This window comes from Coffea arabica, chromosome 3e, assembly GCF_036785885.1.
Source record: "Coffea arabica cultivar ET-39 chromosome 3e, Coffea Arabica ET-39 HiFi, whole genome shotgun sequence".
Taxonomy (NCBI): Eukaryota; Viridiplantae; Streptophyta; class Magnoliopsida; order Gentianales; family Rubiaceae; genus Coffea; species Coffea arabica.
This window is the reverse complement of record NC_092315.1, coordinates 1981793-1994679: the sequence shown is the minus strand read 5'-3', so window position 1 is coordinate 1994679 and position 12887 is coordinate 1981793. Positions and strand designations below refer to the sequence as shown.

The 12887-nt window shown below is 36.3% G+C and overlaps 1 protein-coding gene across 3 annotated transcripts; it reads left to right on the top strand.

Annotated features, from left to right (window-relative positions):
• Positions 1 to 325: 325 nt before the first annotated feature.
• Positions 326 to 9606, top strand: LOC113736248 (uncharacterized). 3 transcript variants are annotated; one of them, XM_027263134.2, is made up of 12 exons: positions 326 to 800; positions 1422 to 1524; positions 2118 to 2207; positions 2885 to 2931; positions 4112 to 4169; positions 4988 to 5101; positions 5309 to 5413; positions 5681 to 5771; positions 6474 to 6550; positions 8271 to 8378; positions 8527 to 8741; positions 8957 to 9606. In XM_027263134.2, exons 2-12 carry the CDS (start codon positions 1452 to 1454, stop codon positions 9164 to 9166), a joined length of 1188 nt encoding a protein of 395 aa, XP_027118935.1. In that variant the 5' UTR covers positions 326 to 800; positions 1422 to 1451; the 3' UTR covers positions 9167 to 9606. The 3 variants fall into 3 exon arrangements, with proteins under 3 accessions (XP_027118935.1, XP_027118934.1, XP_071940316.1); XM_027263133.2 differs by having other exon boundaries at positions 327 to 800; positions 2115 to 2207; XM_072084215.1 differs by lacking the exon at positions 1422 to 1524 and having other exon boundaries at positions 328 to 800; positions 2115 to 2207.
• Positions 9607 to 12887: the final 3281 nt, after the last annotated feature.

The window sequence follows — 12887 nt, the reverse complement described above, 5'->3', positions numbered from 1 at the left end:
GAAAAAAAAAAGAAAGCAAAGCAACAATCTTGTCCCATTATGGTAGTACTTTAATCCGTCGGGTCAAGCAAATAAAATAAGACACTCTAGCGCCCATCCCAGGGAATTGACCTGTATTTGGATAAGAGATCATTGTGAATAATATTTTTAATAAAATTTTTTTTTTTTTGATTTGATGTATATAAAATAAAAAAAAAATTATTAAAAAATATATTTATGATATAAGACAAAAAGATTTTTACAAGTAAACCAAGTATATATATATTTTTTTTGGAAGGAAAAGTAAACCATTGTTCGAACACACCTAAACAGCCAAAATTGGCCTTTATTTGAGCCAAACTATAGAAAACCAACAATTCGTACCTATGTAACTTGTGTCAATTATCGTCAGAACAGCCAAACTTTGTACAAAACCGCGAGAAAGCTGCGTCTGCCAAATCCCTCCCTCTCTGTCTCTCGAATTAGACCATTTGGCATTTGCGACCTCAGTCACTAATACTACCTTGCCACTTGCCACCTCTTCTTCTCTCCTCTCCTCTTCTCCGACCCAGAATTTTCGCGTTCTTTCCCCTTCTATTTTTTCCTGCCAAATTAATACCAAAATTATCATAAATCCCAATTATCTCAAAATCTCCCTCCAGAAATATCACTCTAGGGTTTCCATTTTTTTTCGGATTACACCTCCCACAAATAAATTTAGTTCGAATTTTTCGAAAAAGTTTCTCCCTTTCGGCCCCAGAAATGGGGCATTTTCATTTATTTTTCGAGACATTGGAAGATCAGCTGGAATTGGGATACTGGTAATGCTGCGGCTTTAAAAATTATATGTATTTAGTTTGGTTTTCAATTTTTATTTGTTCGCAGTGGTGGAATTTGACGTGCATTGAGCTTTTTTTGCCCCTCTGTGATATTGCATGTGAGTGAAAGTTGTTAATACGGCAATTGTTGGTTTGATTTTTTCTTTTTCGTCTCTCGTGGGGTTTTCACGCTTTGAATTCTATGCAGTTATTTTTAGTTGGAAAAGTAATTATTGTTAATCTGTTTTGAGAAAACACGCATTATTAGGAGATTCTTGCAAACCATGGTTGGAATGATTAAGCGTTGGGTGGGACCCATTTTACTGCGTTTGTTTAAGATTTTCAATGACCGAATGCTTTTTTGAGCAATGCTGCGGATTTTGAGCTATTTTTTGTTAATTGTGGGTTAGATTTAGCTGCTGTTTTTTATTTTATTGTTGCGGAATTCAAAATTCCATAAGTAGGGCCCAACTTTTCGACAATAGTTTCTGGTGTGGAAGATTTTAAAGATTCTGCTTTTGTTCTTTACCTGTGTAAATTTGGTAGAGCTACGGCAGTTTTGATACTGTCTGGATTTCGTAACTATTTTTTTTTTCTTGATAAATGATTTAAATCTGATGGCAGCGCATAGATCACATTGCCTTCCAAGTTTTAATGGTGTCTGCACTTCGAAGTCAGAGAATGGCAGCCTTGGCAAGGCTTCTAACAAGGTCGCATACTATTGCAGGTAAAAGGGAATGGATGTGAGAAAAAAAGGGGTTGGGTATTTTATTTTGAAATGACTCGCGTTTGATCTTCTCTCTTGTTGTCTTGGAATTTGGAATTTGTTACGTAATGACACTAGCAGACATCTGGGCAAGAAGTATTTAGTACTGTCAAGGAAATGCCTCAGTCAGCTTATTAAGTTGCTAATTGCCACACATTAACTCACTGCTAATAGAGTATTGAACAATCAGTGAAAATGAGTACATGAAATACTGAGATGCTAATCGTGTAGTTGCTTTTACACTGTTAATGATATAATTTTTAAGCAACTTCTGAGCTGTGAGTACTGTTCGAATTTTAAGTTTTGCACGACTTCTTTGGATACTATAGAGAACAATATGCTCAATTGGAGGCCATTGTAAAATGTGGTTGGACAGTTATTTATCGTATTAATAAGGAGACATGTTACCGGCATAGTAAGGCAATACTGTCTTGACAATGTTTTCATTTCTGTCCAGCTGTAAAGTTTCTTAAACATGCTCTTCTTAGGTCTCATTTGTAAAAGTATACTAATCTTGGTTTTTTTTTTTTTTTGGCCTCCACCCATATCAGCAGATGACTTTGGCCACGAAAAATTAGCTGTGCAGCAGTACATTCACAGAGAATTCAGGGAGGCAGATGAAGCAAATTTAATTGATGAAATAGGTATTCAATGGATGCATAAATCACAAATTGAGATAGGTTTGAATGTAACTGTTGATTGTAGTACAATGGACATGTTTTGATGAATAGTTAGTTCAAGAAGAAGGCTATCATTTCTTTCAAGTTTTAAATTTTCAGTCAGGTTACGGAAGAAGACACAGTTTTCTTTTGTAAGGAGCCAGCCATTCCTCAAGATGGATGGAGAAACAAGTTTCATGTGGCTAACTCCTAATACATGAGATCAGAAATTCTTGAATTTAGTACAGCATATGGTTGCACGCTAATAACTTTTACCGTACCTTAAAAACTCTTTGTCCTCAATTTAACTTTAATACGTCAATTCTATCTTGCTTCTTCAATGTGTATGGCAAATTTTCCCCCTGCCTTTGGTGCTGAAACGGTCATAAAAGAGGGGCCAAACTTTGATAATAGCATTTTATCAACAAGTTTTGGGCTTGTCTCTGACATGGCTTATTGCAGAATTCTATCATTCTTGTCTTTTCTGACTTGAACTGGGTAATGGTATTTCCTTCATTTAAAAAAAAATAGCAATTTTTTTTAATAAGAGAGTACAGCTATAACAAGATATTTGTTGGACGAGAAGACACAAAGCTGTAAACTTATATATTGATGTTTCATTCCGGTTAATTTAGTGTTGCCTTCATGGTTTTGTCTTGTAGATATGCATGTGTTTGGTTTGCGGCCGATGACAGATCCATTGCATTTGGTAAGCTTTGTATCTTTCTCTTTTTGACTTGTTGCTAACATCTTTTGTAGCACTGGGATTGTAAGGAGGATTGTGTTTAGGATAACCTGTCAAATGTTGTAAGTGGGCCAATTTTCCTTTAATTCCTTCTACCCCACCTCCAATGCTGAAAACAGAAGAAAGAAAACTTTCTACCTTGGAAAATTCTCCAATTTTCTCTCATGGAATATTCCTTTACTTAAAGAAACCAAGTAGAGAAAGGAGAACAGATCTTCCTGTGGACTTGCATCAGTCGCTGTCCTTGGATTGCTTCTCATATATATAGTACATAATGGTGTTTCTATGAGTGAAGAGCTTGCCATCAAGGTCGATTGGCTCTTTTGAGAGAGCATGCACAAATTCGGAAGGCTTAAAAGACCAGTTCACAGTCTTGCTTCGCATACCTACTTCACAAACTTGATGTTTTATTATTTATGACAATATTGCAGAGTTAGGGTGGAAGTATTCCAATGCCTTTATTACATATTAGAAGACATTCATGCTGAAAATAGTGGATAGTGTATTAAGTATGAAGATATCTGACATCATTGGGTGTGTTGTCTATACATTGGAGAAATCTGAATCTTTGACATGTCAATGTAAAATGCAAATAATATGCAAGCCCAAAGTGCAAAAATTAAAACTCTTCTGCATTCTGGGTATTGTGGCCTTCAATCTGTAATCTCATCAATAGCATCTTGATTCTTCAAACTCCTTTTAATGATGTTAGTCCTGATGAGAAAGGCTTAGGATGTTAAATTGGGTGTTCAAGAATAGCAACTACGTTTGTGTGAAGCTCAAACAGTGTAACCTTTCAGAAAACTTAACAACAATTATACTGCATCTTTTTTCTCAATCAGCTAGCTCTGCCTTCAAGTGGCATTTCACCCCTAACCACTATTGAGCACATCTATTGAATTTTGAAATTTAATTGAATTATATTTTATATTTTTAATTACTACTAAAAAGTGTTGTCATTATTCATCTATATGGCTTCAACTGGTGAAATATTTTCTCTTAAGATATTTTTTTTTGTTGCGCCTGATGGATTCAAAGGACATTTGATAACTTCAACCTGCCAGTGATTTTAATTGGCCATAATTGCTTGTGTACAGAATTCTCATTCGTGCTACGTACTTCATTTTTGTTGCTTGTTCTGAAGGTATGTTGTAATGCATGTAAGAAGCCAATCAAGGCCAGCCAATATGCAATTCATGCAGGTTACGTTTCTTTTTTGTTTTACTCATTTTTCTGTATTTTAATATGGGATCTTATTGGGTCTTTTGTTGTTTCTCAACTGTTTGCTTGGTGATGCATTATTGATGGTTGTGGCTGATGCAATATTCACTCTACTTGAAGGGCCCAAGATATTATACTTAAGAAAAGAATTTTAGCAATATTATGCAGTAATAGATGTGGAAATTAAGAGTTTTTTGCATGTCTCTCATGGACATGTTCTTTGCAAACCTTAATGAATAAGACATTGTGGGCTGTTATTTGTTAATGCCGATTCTTGTAACTACTACATTCCCCTATACTATCAATTATTTTACTTTCCACTTGCAACATGATTGACTGTTTTTAGCCATGGTTTGGACATTGTGTATATCTACTAAGCCTTTTGTTTAACATATTAATAAAATAAAAAAGAAAGGGGTTTTGATATTTGAGTAAGTTTACTAAGAGATGCATATTTTTGAGATTTAGTTTCATACTCTCTTTAAGCAATTTAGTCATGATCTCTGCTGCAGACATATTCATTTAAAGTTTCCTTGTGTGCTCATTAGTTGTCATTTTGAGTTTGAGATCTAAGCAATTTGATATGGTTTGCATAATGAAATTGCATGTGTTTCATTATGCAGTCGTGTGATCTGGGCATGATAACACATTTTTAATCAGTGATATTCTTTTTTTCTGGTGTTTGTTAATGGGCTTTAGGCCTAAACATGTGCCTTACCTCTGTCTCCTTGCTAAATGTGTGGTAGCTTTACCCTTATGGATCTTTACCAGAATTTGTGTTTCTGCTGATTTTTTCCAGAGCTTTGTAATTCATTGAACTGTAGTGAAGAAATTGGTTTGGAGCTTGATGGAGGCACAGGGAACAAAAAGCCACCACGGAAGGACCGAAAGAAGTTGCTGGCTGTTAATTCCAGTATCCTTCTACCCTTCTCCTATCATCATGGCTTGGAATTTGGGAGCCATTTCTCATGGCCTCTTTTTGTTTGATTACATGGAACTTCTGGAGGAAATGGATGGTCTGAACTTTCAATGTTAATTTGCAAGATAAAATCAAGTTTGATACTTATATAAGCTTATACTGGATTGCTGGACAATAATTTGTTCTTTTAACCTCCATTAGACCAAATTACTACTGTAATAGATCGAGGCAAATTTGAGATTCTTGATGCCAGTGATATTTCTGCACCGGAATTGTGTTTGGATGCTCCCGCTACCGAAGGAAAAAGTATAATCTTTTGCTCTTGTTTTTTTTTTCCCTTCACATAAAGTTGAATGTCTTAAATTTGCAGTAAGTTAGTCTGGTTATCCATGTTGTTGGATCAACTTATGGAAATCAAATGACTGAAGTCCCCTACACCTGTCCAATTAATGGATTAAAAAAGTTAAAGGGTATCTAATATAATTGCATAAATGGTCCTTCACGACGCATAATTTGTTTTCTACTGTTCATGCTGTCTGTAGTTAATCTACTGGCATTTATGCTAATTTGCAGATGATGCAGTAATAGTTGATGTTTTAGGAACTGGTCGAAATACAAATTGCTTAGGGAATGCAACTTCGCGTCCTAAAAAACGTGCAAAAATGTGAGTTTGTTTATCTTTAACTTAGCATCTCCTGGAGGCATCTGATGTACATTTTCCTTCTTATTTATATTACGCATTCCTGAATTGATTGTTCTACTGTGGGTATAGAGCTTCAATAGTTTAACCAAAACAAAATTTTTTCAGAAAAGTACTTCTAGGTTATGACAAGAAAGTAGTTCATCTTTTGAGATGAGTCCAGTAAATTTATCCTCCTTTAGTGTCTTTTGTGTATTTGCGGTCTGCTTAGGTGAAGAAGTGAGATGGACTTGGACTCAAAACCTCCGATAGTCATTGCTATATGATGTATTTCTGTAGGTAAGATTTAAGATGCAAGTGACCAAGAATATGATGTTATGTTGATATTTCACTTCATTTTTAGCTTTACCCCTTCATCGAGTGTGTCATCCTTGGTGTATGTGCATGAATCTTTCAAACTGGTACTTTTAAATTCAATGGGGAATTGGCTGCAGAACAATAATTAATGGAGTAATACCAATAGAAAGACTACTGGAATGAGTTTGCTGCACTCCCCCAAGCCCCACCCCCACCCCCCGCCCCCCAACAAAACCCAAGTCAGAGAAGAAGATGACATTAGTTAAAATCTGCCTTCTTAAAGGTTTATATTCCAAATTGGTGCATAGAGTACGCCTCCCCACTCTCTGTCTCTTTGTATTCAATATGCAATGCCTTTTTCTTTTGTAGGTCTAAGGCTGATGGTCCACGGCCACTATTGCATCTTCAACCTGCAAATGGTGACATCTCCCAGGAGGCCCTATTATGTAAGGCCAAATCCAAGTGTATTCTAATTTTATTGACTTCTAAAGTTTAGCCTAGGCTTAGTTCAGAAAACAAAAAAGAGGAAATGAGTAACCATACTTAACCAATATCTGAAATACTATGAAAATAAGAGCTCTGCAGATTTACTTGCATTATCAGTTTGTTGCACGGGTTGGTGTTTTTTGGTTTATGATGATCGGCTGTTGGTTTCCGGGCATGGGCAACCAACTTTTCGCAAAATGAATTATGAACATTTCATCGATATCTTTAGGTCATTCTGTGCACAATGGAGTGCAGTTCTTCATATCCAAGTCCTGTTTTCTTTATAGAGGTGTTGTTATTGTGATGTTCTGTTGAAGAGTGAATGGAAATGCTTTATTATGATGTTTTTTGTATCCTTTGGGGTTACCTCATGTTTGACTATACATTTTAGGAAAATCTCCTAGATTTTCTTTATTCTCTTTATTTCTCATCTCCTCTGTCTTTTTTCCTCTTTTAAAGCTACTTTCAACATTCCAAATTTCTTTCTTTTACTCATCTTATGCAACTTCTTCTTGATTCTTAGCACTGTCATTCTTTATCATCCTCTAGCAATTTTGGAGAAGAACCCACCTTTTCATTGGAAAGATTATTAGGGCATTACAACCATGTATACACTTTCTACAGCTACAAGCTAAATATGGGGTTGTTTAGATATGGCATTATTTGAAAAAAAAAAAAATTGTTGTATCATGAACACGTTTTTGAATCATCTTTTATTTCACATAAATCACACCACAGAATTAATGTGCTCAAATTGTTAAACTTTTCTTGGATTCTCAGAATAATTTAGTCTATATGCTTTATATCCCCATCTTCTTACATTGAAAGCCTCTGAAATTTGTTCTCAGAGAGTTAGCATAATAGCCAGTTGCTTTTCTAGCATTCCATACATCTCTCATGGAGTTTTTTGTTCCCTTATTAAGTGGTATGGCCCATCGATTGTTATTTTTATCTCCTTTAACAGTCCCTTTGAAGCTTGTGAAGTCTATTTCTTAGCTTTATTGAAATATTACGAAGCATGTAGTTCAATCACTTATTAATTAACTCCTGTTGACTGGATCTCAATGGTATCATTTTGATGATGTTACCTCTTTTAATGTATCAATCTCCATTTTAATTAAACCAGATTTGACTGTTCAGATCAAACTTGAATCTATCCATGGTCTGGTCTGCTCTGGTTTATAGCTTAAAACTTACAAAAGTCAAAAACTTGTACCCTACGAAGAACTTGCCAAAGTTGCCATAACCTGTTAAAGAACTGAAACCGTTTAAAGGATAAAATTAACTGGTCTTATATATTATTTTTATAAATTTCTTTGATCCTGACTGTACCATACCGTTTGAACCAAAAGAAAATCAGAACAACAATTTGGCAGCTGTTCAGGTCTAAAAGCATGAGATATTCATTTTGATGGCAGAGCTACTTGCTTTTGATTTTATATTCCACCATTAGATAACGTGTAATCAGAATTTTCTGCTTCCACATATAGCACATCAGCAAACATGCATCCCCTGCTCAACAAAGATGCTGGCTCTCCCAAATTGAGAACTAATAATAGTTCTAGATGTATTGCATGTAGAAATTTTCGTTCGTGTTTTGGCTAATATCTAGATGCGAGTCAAACTACTGTGCTGCTGGATGAATGTGTTTCACTTGTTGCATCTCTGTCATGTGATCAGGTGGACAGGATACTAGAAGATCAATGACAGGCACTGAGAAGACATCTAATCAAGTAATTACAGACCAAATACCTCAGCAACTTTCTGAATGTTACACTCTGAACAAAGGTATATCTGTTTTTTGCTCACATAAGCATAAGTAATTCTTTAACAACCAAGAAAATCTGTCCTATTGCTTTTAGAGAATTGAAGCTTGAAGCTTAGTGTTAGTTTATCCAGTATTGCCGTGAATATGATTTTGTGTCAATAATCTCAGATGTTCCAGTGCCCCTTGCAACCAAAGTTTATTATTCTCAACGGAATCAGCGCTTGCGATCAGCAGTCAGATATATGTATTGCGAAACATCAAATGAGTGTCATTCAAATGAATTTATTAGTGCAAAAATATGTCAGCCAAATGCTGATCGAATTTTGACTTCATCTCCGAACAGCTATTGTTCTGATCAATTTACTGATTACCAGCAAGACAAGGTAGGAGGCTAAACATTTCTGCTTGACATGCCCTGTTATATGCTGCTTAATGTTATCAAAAGCCAGTTTCTCAATGTATTTATGATTTTTGTTTCTTCTGTCGACATAATGCTTTGGATGCTTTAGCTGCTGTATTGTCTTATAAACTAAAATGAGTTAATGCTTTCAACATTTTTAGTCCACTAATCTTCTTTTCTATAATTCTCATGCAACAGGAAGCTGGTAATTGTCTGTATTCAGCACATAAACAAGATAAAATTCTTTCACAGAGTTCGGAATCGAACTCATGCAAATCAGGAGGATTGCCACCTAACATGAACATTTCTGATCTGAATAATGTCCTTGGACCTCAAACTACTCTTGGAAAGATGACAAGCAATTACCTTTCTAATTCTTATTCTTTTGCTGACAGCTCTTGTAATTAATTCTTGTTAGCTTCCCTCGTTTTCCTCTTCTTCACAAATCAACTGTCAAATCTAGTATCTTTACAGAAACCACAGTCATGACTCGAATTGTAAATGGCTGATAAGTAGACTAGGGATGTAGTACACTGCAAAGAGTGTTCATTACCAGAAGAGAGTCAGATGGATGTGCTTGCCGCTGCTCAACCACAGAGGATAATTGTTTGCTCTGTGGTGGTTATTTACTTTTAGTCTTTACACGCCCGGTTAGGATCTAATTGCTGGAATTAGTGGTGAAACAGAATTTTCATGCACGGTTTTTCCATCAACGTAGTGTGTTTAACTTATCAGACTCGTATGGTAGCTGTGAAAAAGTGAATCTTTAGTTTTAAATGCCGTGTATGGTTATGAACATATTTGTGGGGTTGTTAATGAAGGACACTATCGGGTGGAGATCAATACCATTCCCGGGTGTGGCTGTCCATGGACCAAACGTCAAGGCTTTGGTCCCCTTTCTCATGCGGTGCTTGTCTTATGAGTTTTTGAGTGGGCAAATGACCTCCAGATTTTCATTATCATAATAGAGCACATCCGCTCAAATTGCTGCTCCTTTGTTCTTGTGAGTATACTTGCCGCCGCCTGTTCTTGTGAATATCCTTTTTCCCGGGGCTACCACGTGAAGAGAACATCATAATTATCAGATTGGCATGCCGTTGCATCTTCCTAATTTTAAACATGCTGAAATGCATTTGTGCTTCAGCAACTGATAGATTCTCCATCTTCTCTCCCAACACCCTGAGCAGGAGAGGGCTCTACCTTTTGGAAGATACTGTTCATGCTGGTAGTTGGTCACTGATCACATTCACTATACTTATTAGTTGCTGCCAGTGCCTAGACCAACTGGGCATTCGGCCTGCTGAATAGAAAAATTGAAAGCTCCATCCATATTCTGGCTGTGGGCGCCAGGGGTTTGGCTGGTGGGTGTCACTTGGTGCTGCTATTCAATGAGATATCGAAGTCCAGTTCCAATGGGGCAGCAGCCTGATCATTTGGCCTGCACTGATGTCAAATATGGTGACATTAAGATAGCGATGGAGGTCGATGGCTTTCTTCCCCCCCCCCCCTCCCCTACCTTTAGAGAGGGTCATTATCCCCAAGCTATGAGCCTTTAGATGGAGAAAGGCATGATATTAATCATCAAATTAAAAACTGGCAGCTGGCAATCCTCGCAATCTGTCCTTTTGTCTTGCACTAATACTCTCCAGAAGTATTCACTCTGGGATGGAAAAGCTTCTCAAGAAACGACATCTTGGAAAGAACCTTCAAAGTAAGTATTGCAGCAATGTCGCACCAATTATAAGCCCAGCCATAACATGTCCACTTACAGGGTGCATTCCTGGCTGCTGCTGCAATCAAGTCTTCTTTATGTACTGTTGCTTATTCTGTAATTGTTTCAAGGAAGATATTTTTCTTTAATTATTCCGGAGACTGATTACTCGGTATTTTTTATGCGCCCCGCATCTTTCTTGGTTTTTTTAGGGGGGGGGGGGGTGTGTAGATACTATATTTCTTGATGATAAGGTAGTTGAAACCACGACATATCAAAAAGAGAACTTAAAATAACCCTCCACGGGAATGAGTTAGGAAGCAAATGTGATATATGACTAGGTTTAGAGATTCTTGCACCCATTTCAAGATTCTTTGAAGAAGCTGAAAACATGATGATACGCAGAAGGTGGTTGATTTTTTCCCTTTTCTATTCTTACAATATATACTCTCTTCACTAGTGCTTTCAAACTTCATAATGGTAAAGAGTAATAGGCCAAATATAAAGCATACATGAACACGTCAAGAAAAATATTTTATCCTCAAAAGGGGAAGTAATGTTTTATTTCGGATTATTGTAAGTCGGGAAATATTTTGAGCATATTCTTTCTTAATGCTTAGATGAGGTCACATTATTGTTATTTGCAATTTCAGATGGAAGCACACTAAGAGTAAATTAAGTCTAGTTAGGGCAGCTAAGCTAAGATAAAACTAAGCTCGGTGCTTAACACCATCCTAGATATTTTGCTGTAGTAGCCTCTTGTCCCCACAAGCTTCGGCTTTGCAAAAATGGGAAAAGGAAAGAAAAAGATGTACTAGAATTTGCCAAGGTGGTCCAATTCAACATCCCAAGTGGGAAAACTTGATTGAGCAAAACTCATATATATGATTTCAAGTGTTTTTGATTTTGGTTTTGAGTGCTTATGGGCGAAACTTACATGGGGGACTAAACCCCTGGTTAATTTTCTCTAAACACAAAGCATCATACCTGCACTAATACATCGGATTCCATCGAAGCTTCAAAATTAAGGGTTAATGCATCTGGACGAGAGAGTATTACTAGTACTAAATACATCATCCCTCCTCCTAATTAATTGTGCATCTAAAACTTAAAAGAGAGATGAATCGTTTAGCTATGGAGGAAAAGTGATATCATAACCCACTCAGAGGATCATTAGTTGGAGAAAAGTTGATATATATATATATATGCTCTTGCTAGCTGCTTTTTTTTTTCTGGATAATTATGGGCACAGAATGAATGTACTCCATCAAATATGTTCAGATTATACCACTCGTTTTCATGGCAAGGCAAGATATGGCACGCGTATTATCAACTTTTTTTTTTTATCTCTAGCCTGCAGGTTTCATAGTCTTCCACCAACAACGAAGCCATGTGATACAATTACTAGGACTAGTACATGATACTCCCTAGATAAGTTTAATGGTGGAAGCATCTATCTGATGTTATTTCATTGCCTGCTGCCTTGATGGATGTCCCTGTTGGTAGCACAAGAACCACTCAAAAGGTCAGACAACGTTATAATCTGCGTTAGGTTAAACAAAATATCTCCGGCCAAAACTCAAATCCTTGAATAATATATAGTTTACTACCCTTTTAAGATTTTTCGTCTCAAAAGGAAAAAAAGAAAAGAAGAAGAAGAAGAAGGGATGTTTTGTCTCGTAGGCGAGAGAAAAAAGGGTTTAGTCCAAGCACGGTGCTGTCTGAGTTAAGCTATCAAGCTTGTTTGTTTTTAGAACGTCAATTTCACAATTTCTTGTCTTGCATGGGTTGATCGGATTTTTAATTAGACTTGAAGAATGGTGGTAAACTTTGCGAGTGAAAATTTAGGCACAAGATCATGTGATTTTATTATGCATTGCTTCGAAGCATCTTTTTACGCAGATAAGAAGGCTTACGGTCGGTAAAATTGCAAGTAATTCTTGGACTGTGGATGCTGGTTTTAAAACATTAATCATTCATTGAGGTTCTTCTCATTAATAAAATCATGATTACAACCAAGGACTGGCCATCTTGTGTGGATTCTACGGTGAGAAAAATTCTCCAGGGTGCAGACCTCATCAAATTAATGATGCTAGTATGGTTTATTAATAATTGTTTTACATTATTGTCAACAAATTCATAATTTGTAATATTAATCAGACAAAGTAATTTTGTTGCACCTACTGAGTTGTCTTTTCAACTCATATGATTGATACAAGACTTATCGTTCAATAAACAAACATCGGATGCCAAAAAATATTAGCTTCCAAGTCCTAATTGCCCCATAATCTGCTCGCAAAAACGTCAAATGAAGGTCAAAGGCACACGTAAACGTACATGAATGATCCATTCTAACCCACAGCTGCTTAATTAGCTTCACTTATGTTAAGACTGACTGACGTCTAAAACTCTCATTTT

Excerpts from the sequence above, each read along its gene's own strand:
- LOC113736248 (XM_027263133.2), top strand. The coding sequence starts at position 1,452 with ATGGTGTCTGCACTTCGAAGTCAGAGAATGGCAGCCTTGGCAAGGCTT. Across the intron at positions 5,414-5,680 it reads TCCCGCTACCGAAGGAAAAA|ATGATGCAGTAATAGTTGAT; the intron begins GTATAATCTTTT and ends GCTAATTTGCAG. Across the intron at positions 8,742-8,956 it reads CTGATTACCAGCAAGACAAG|GAAGCTGGTAATTGTCTGTA; the intron begins GTAGGAGGCTAA and ends CTCATGCAACAG.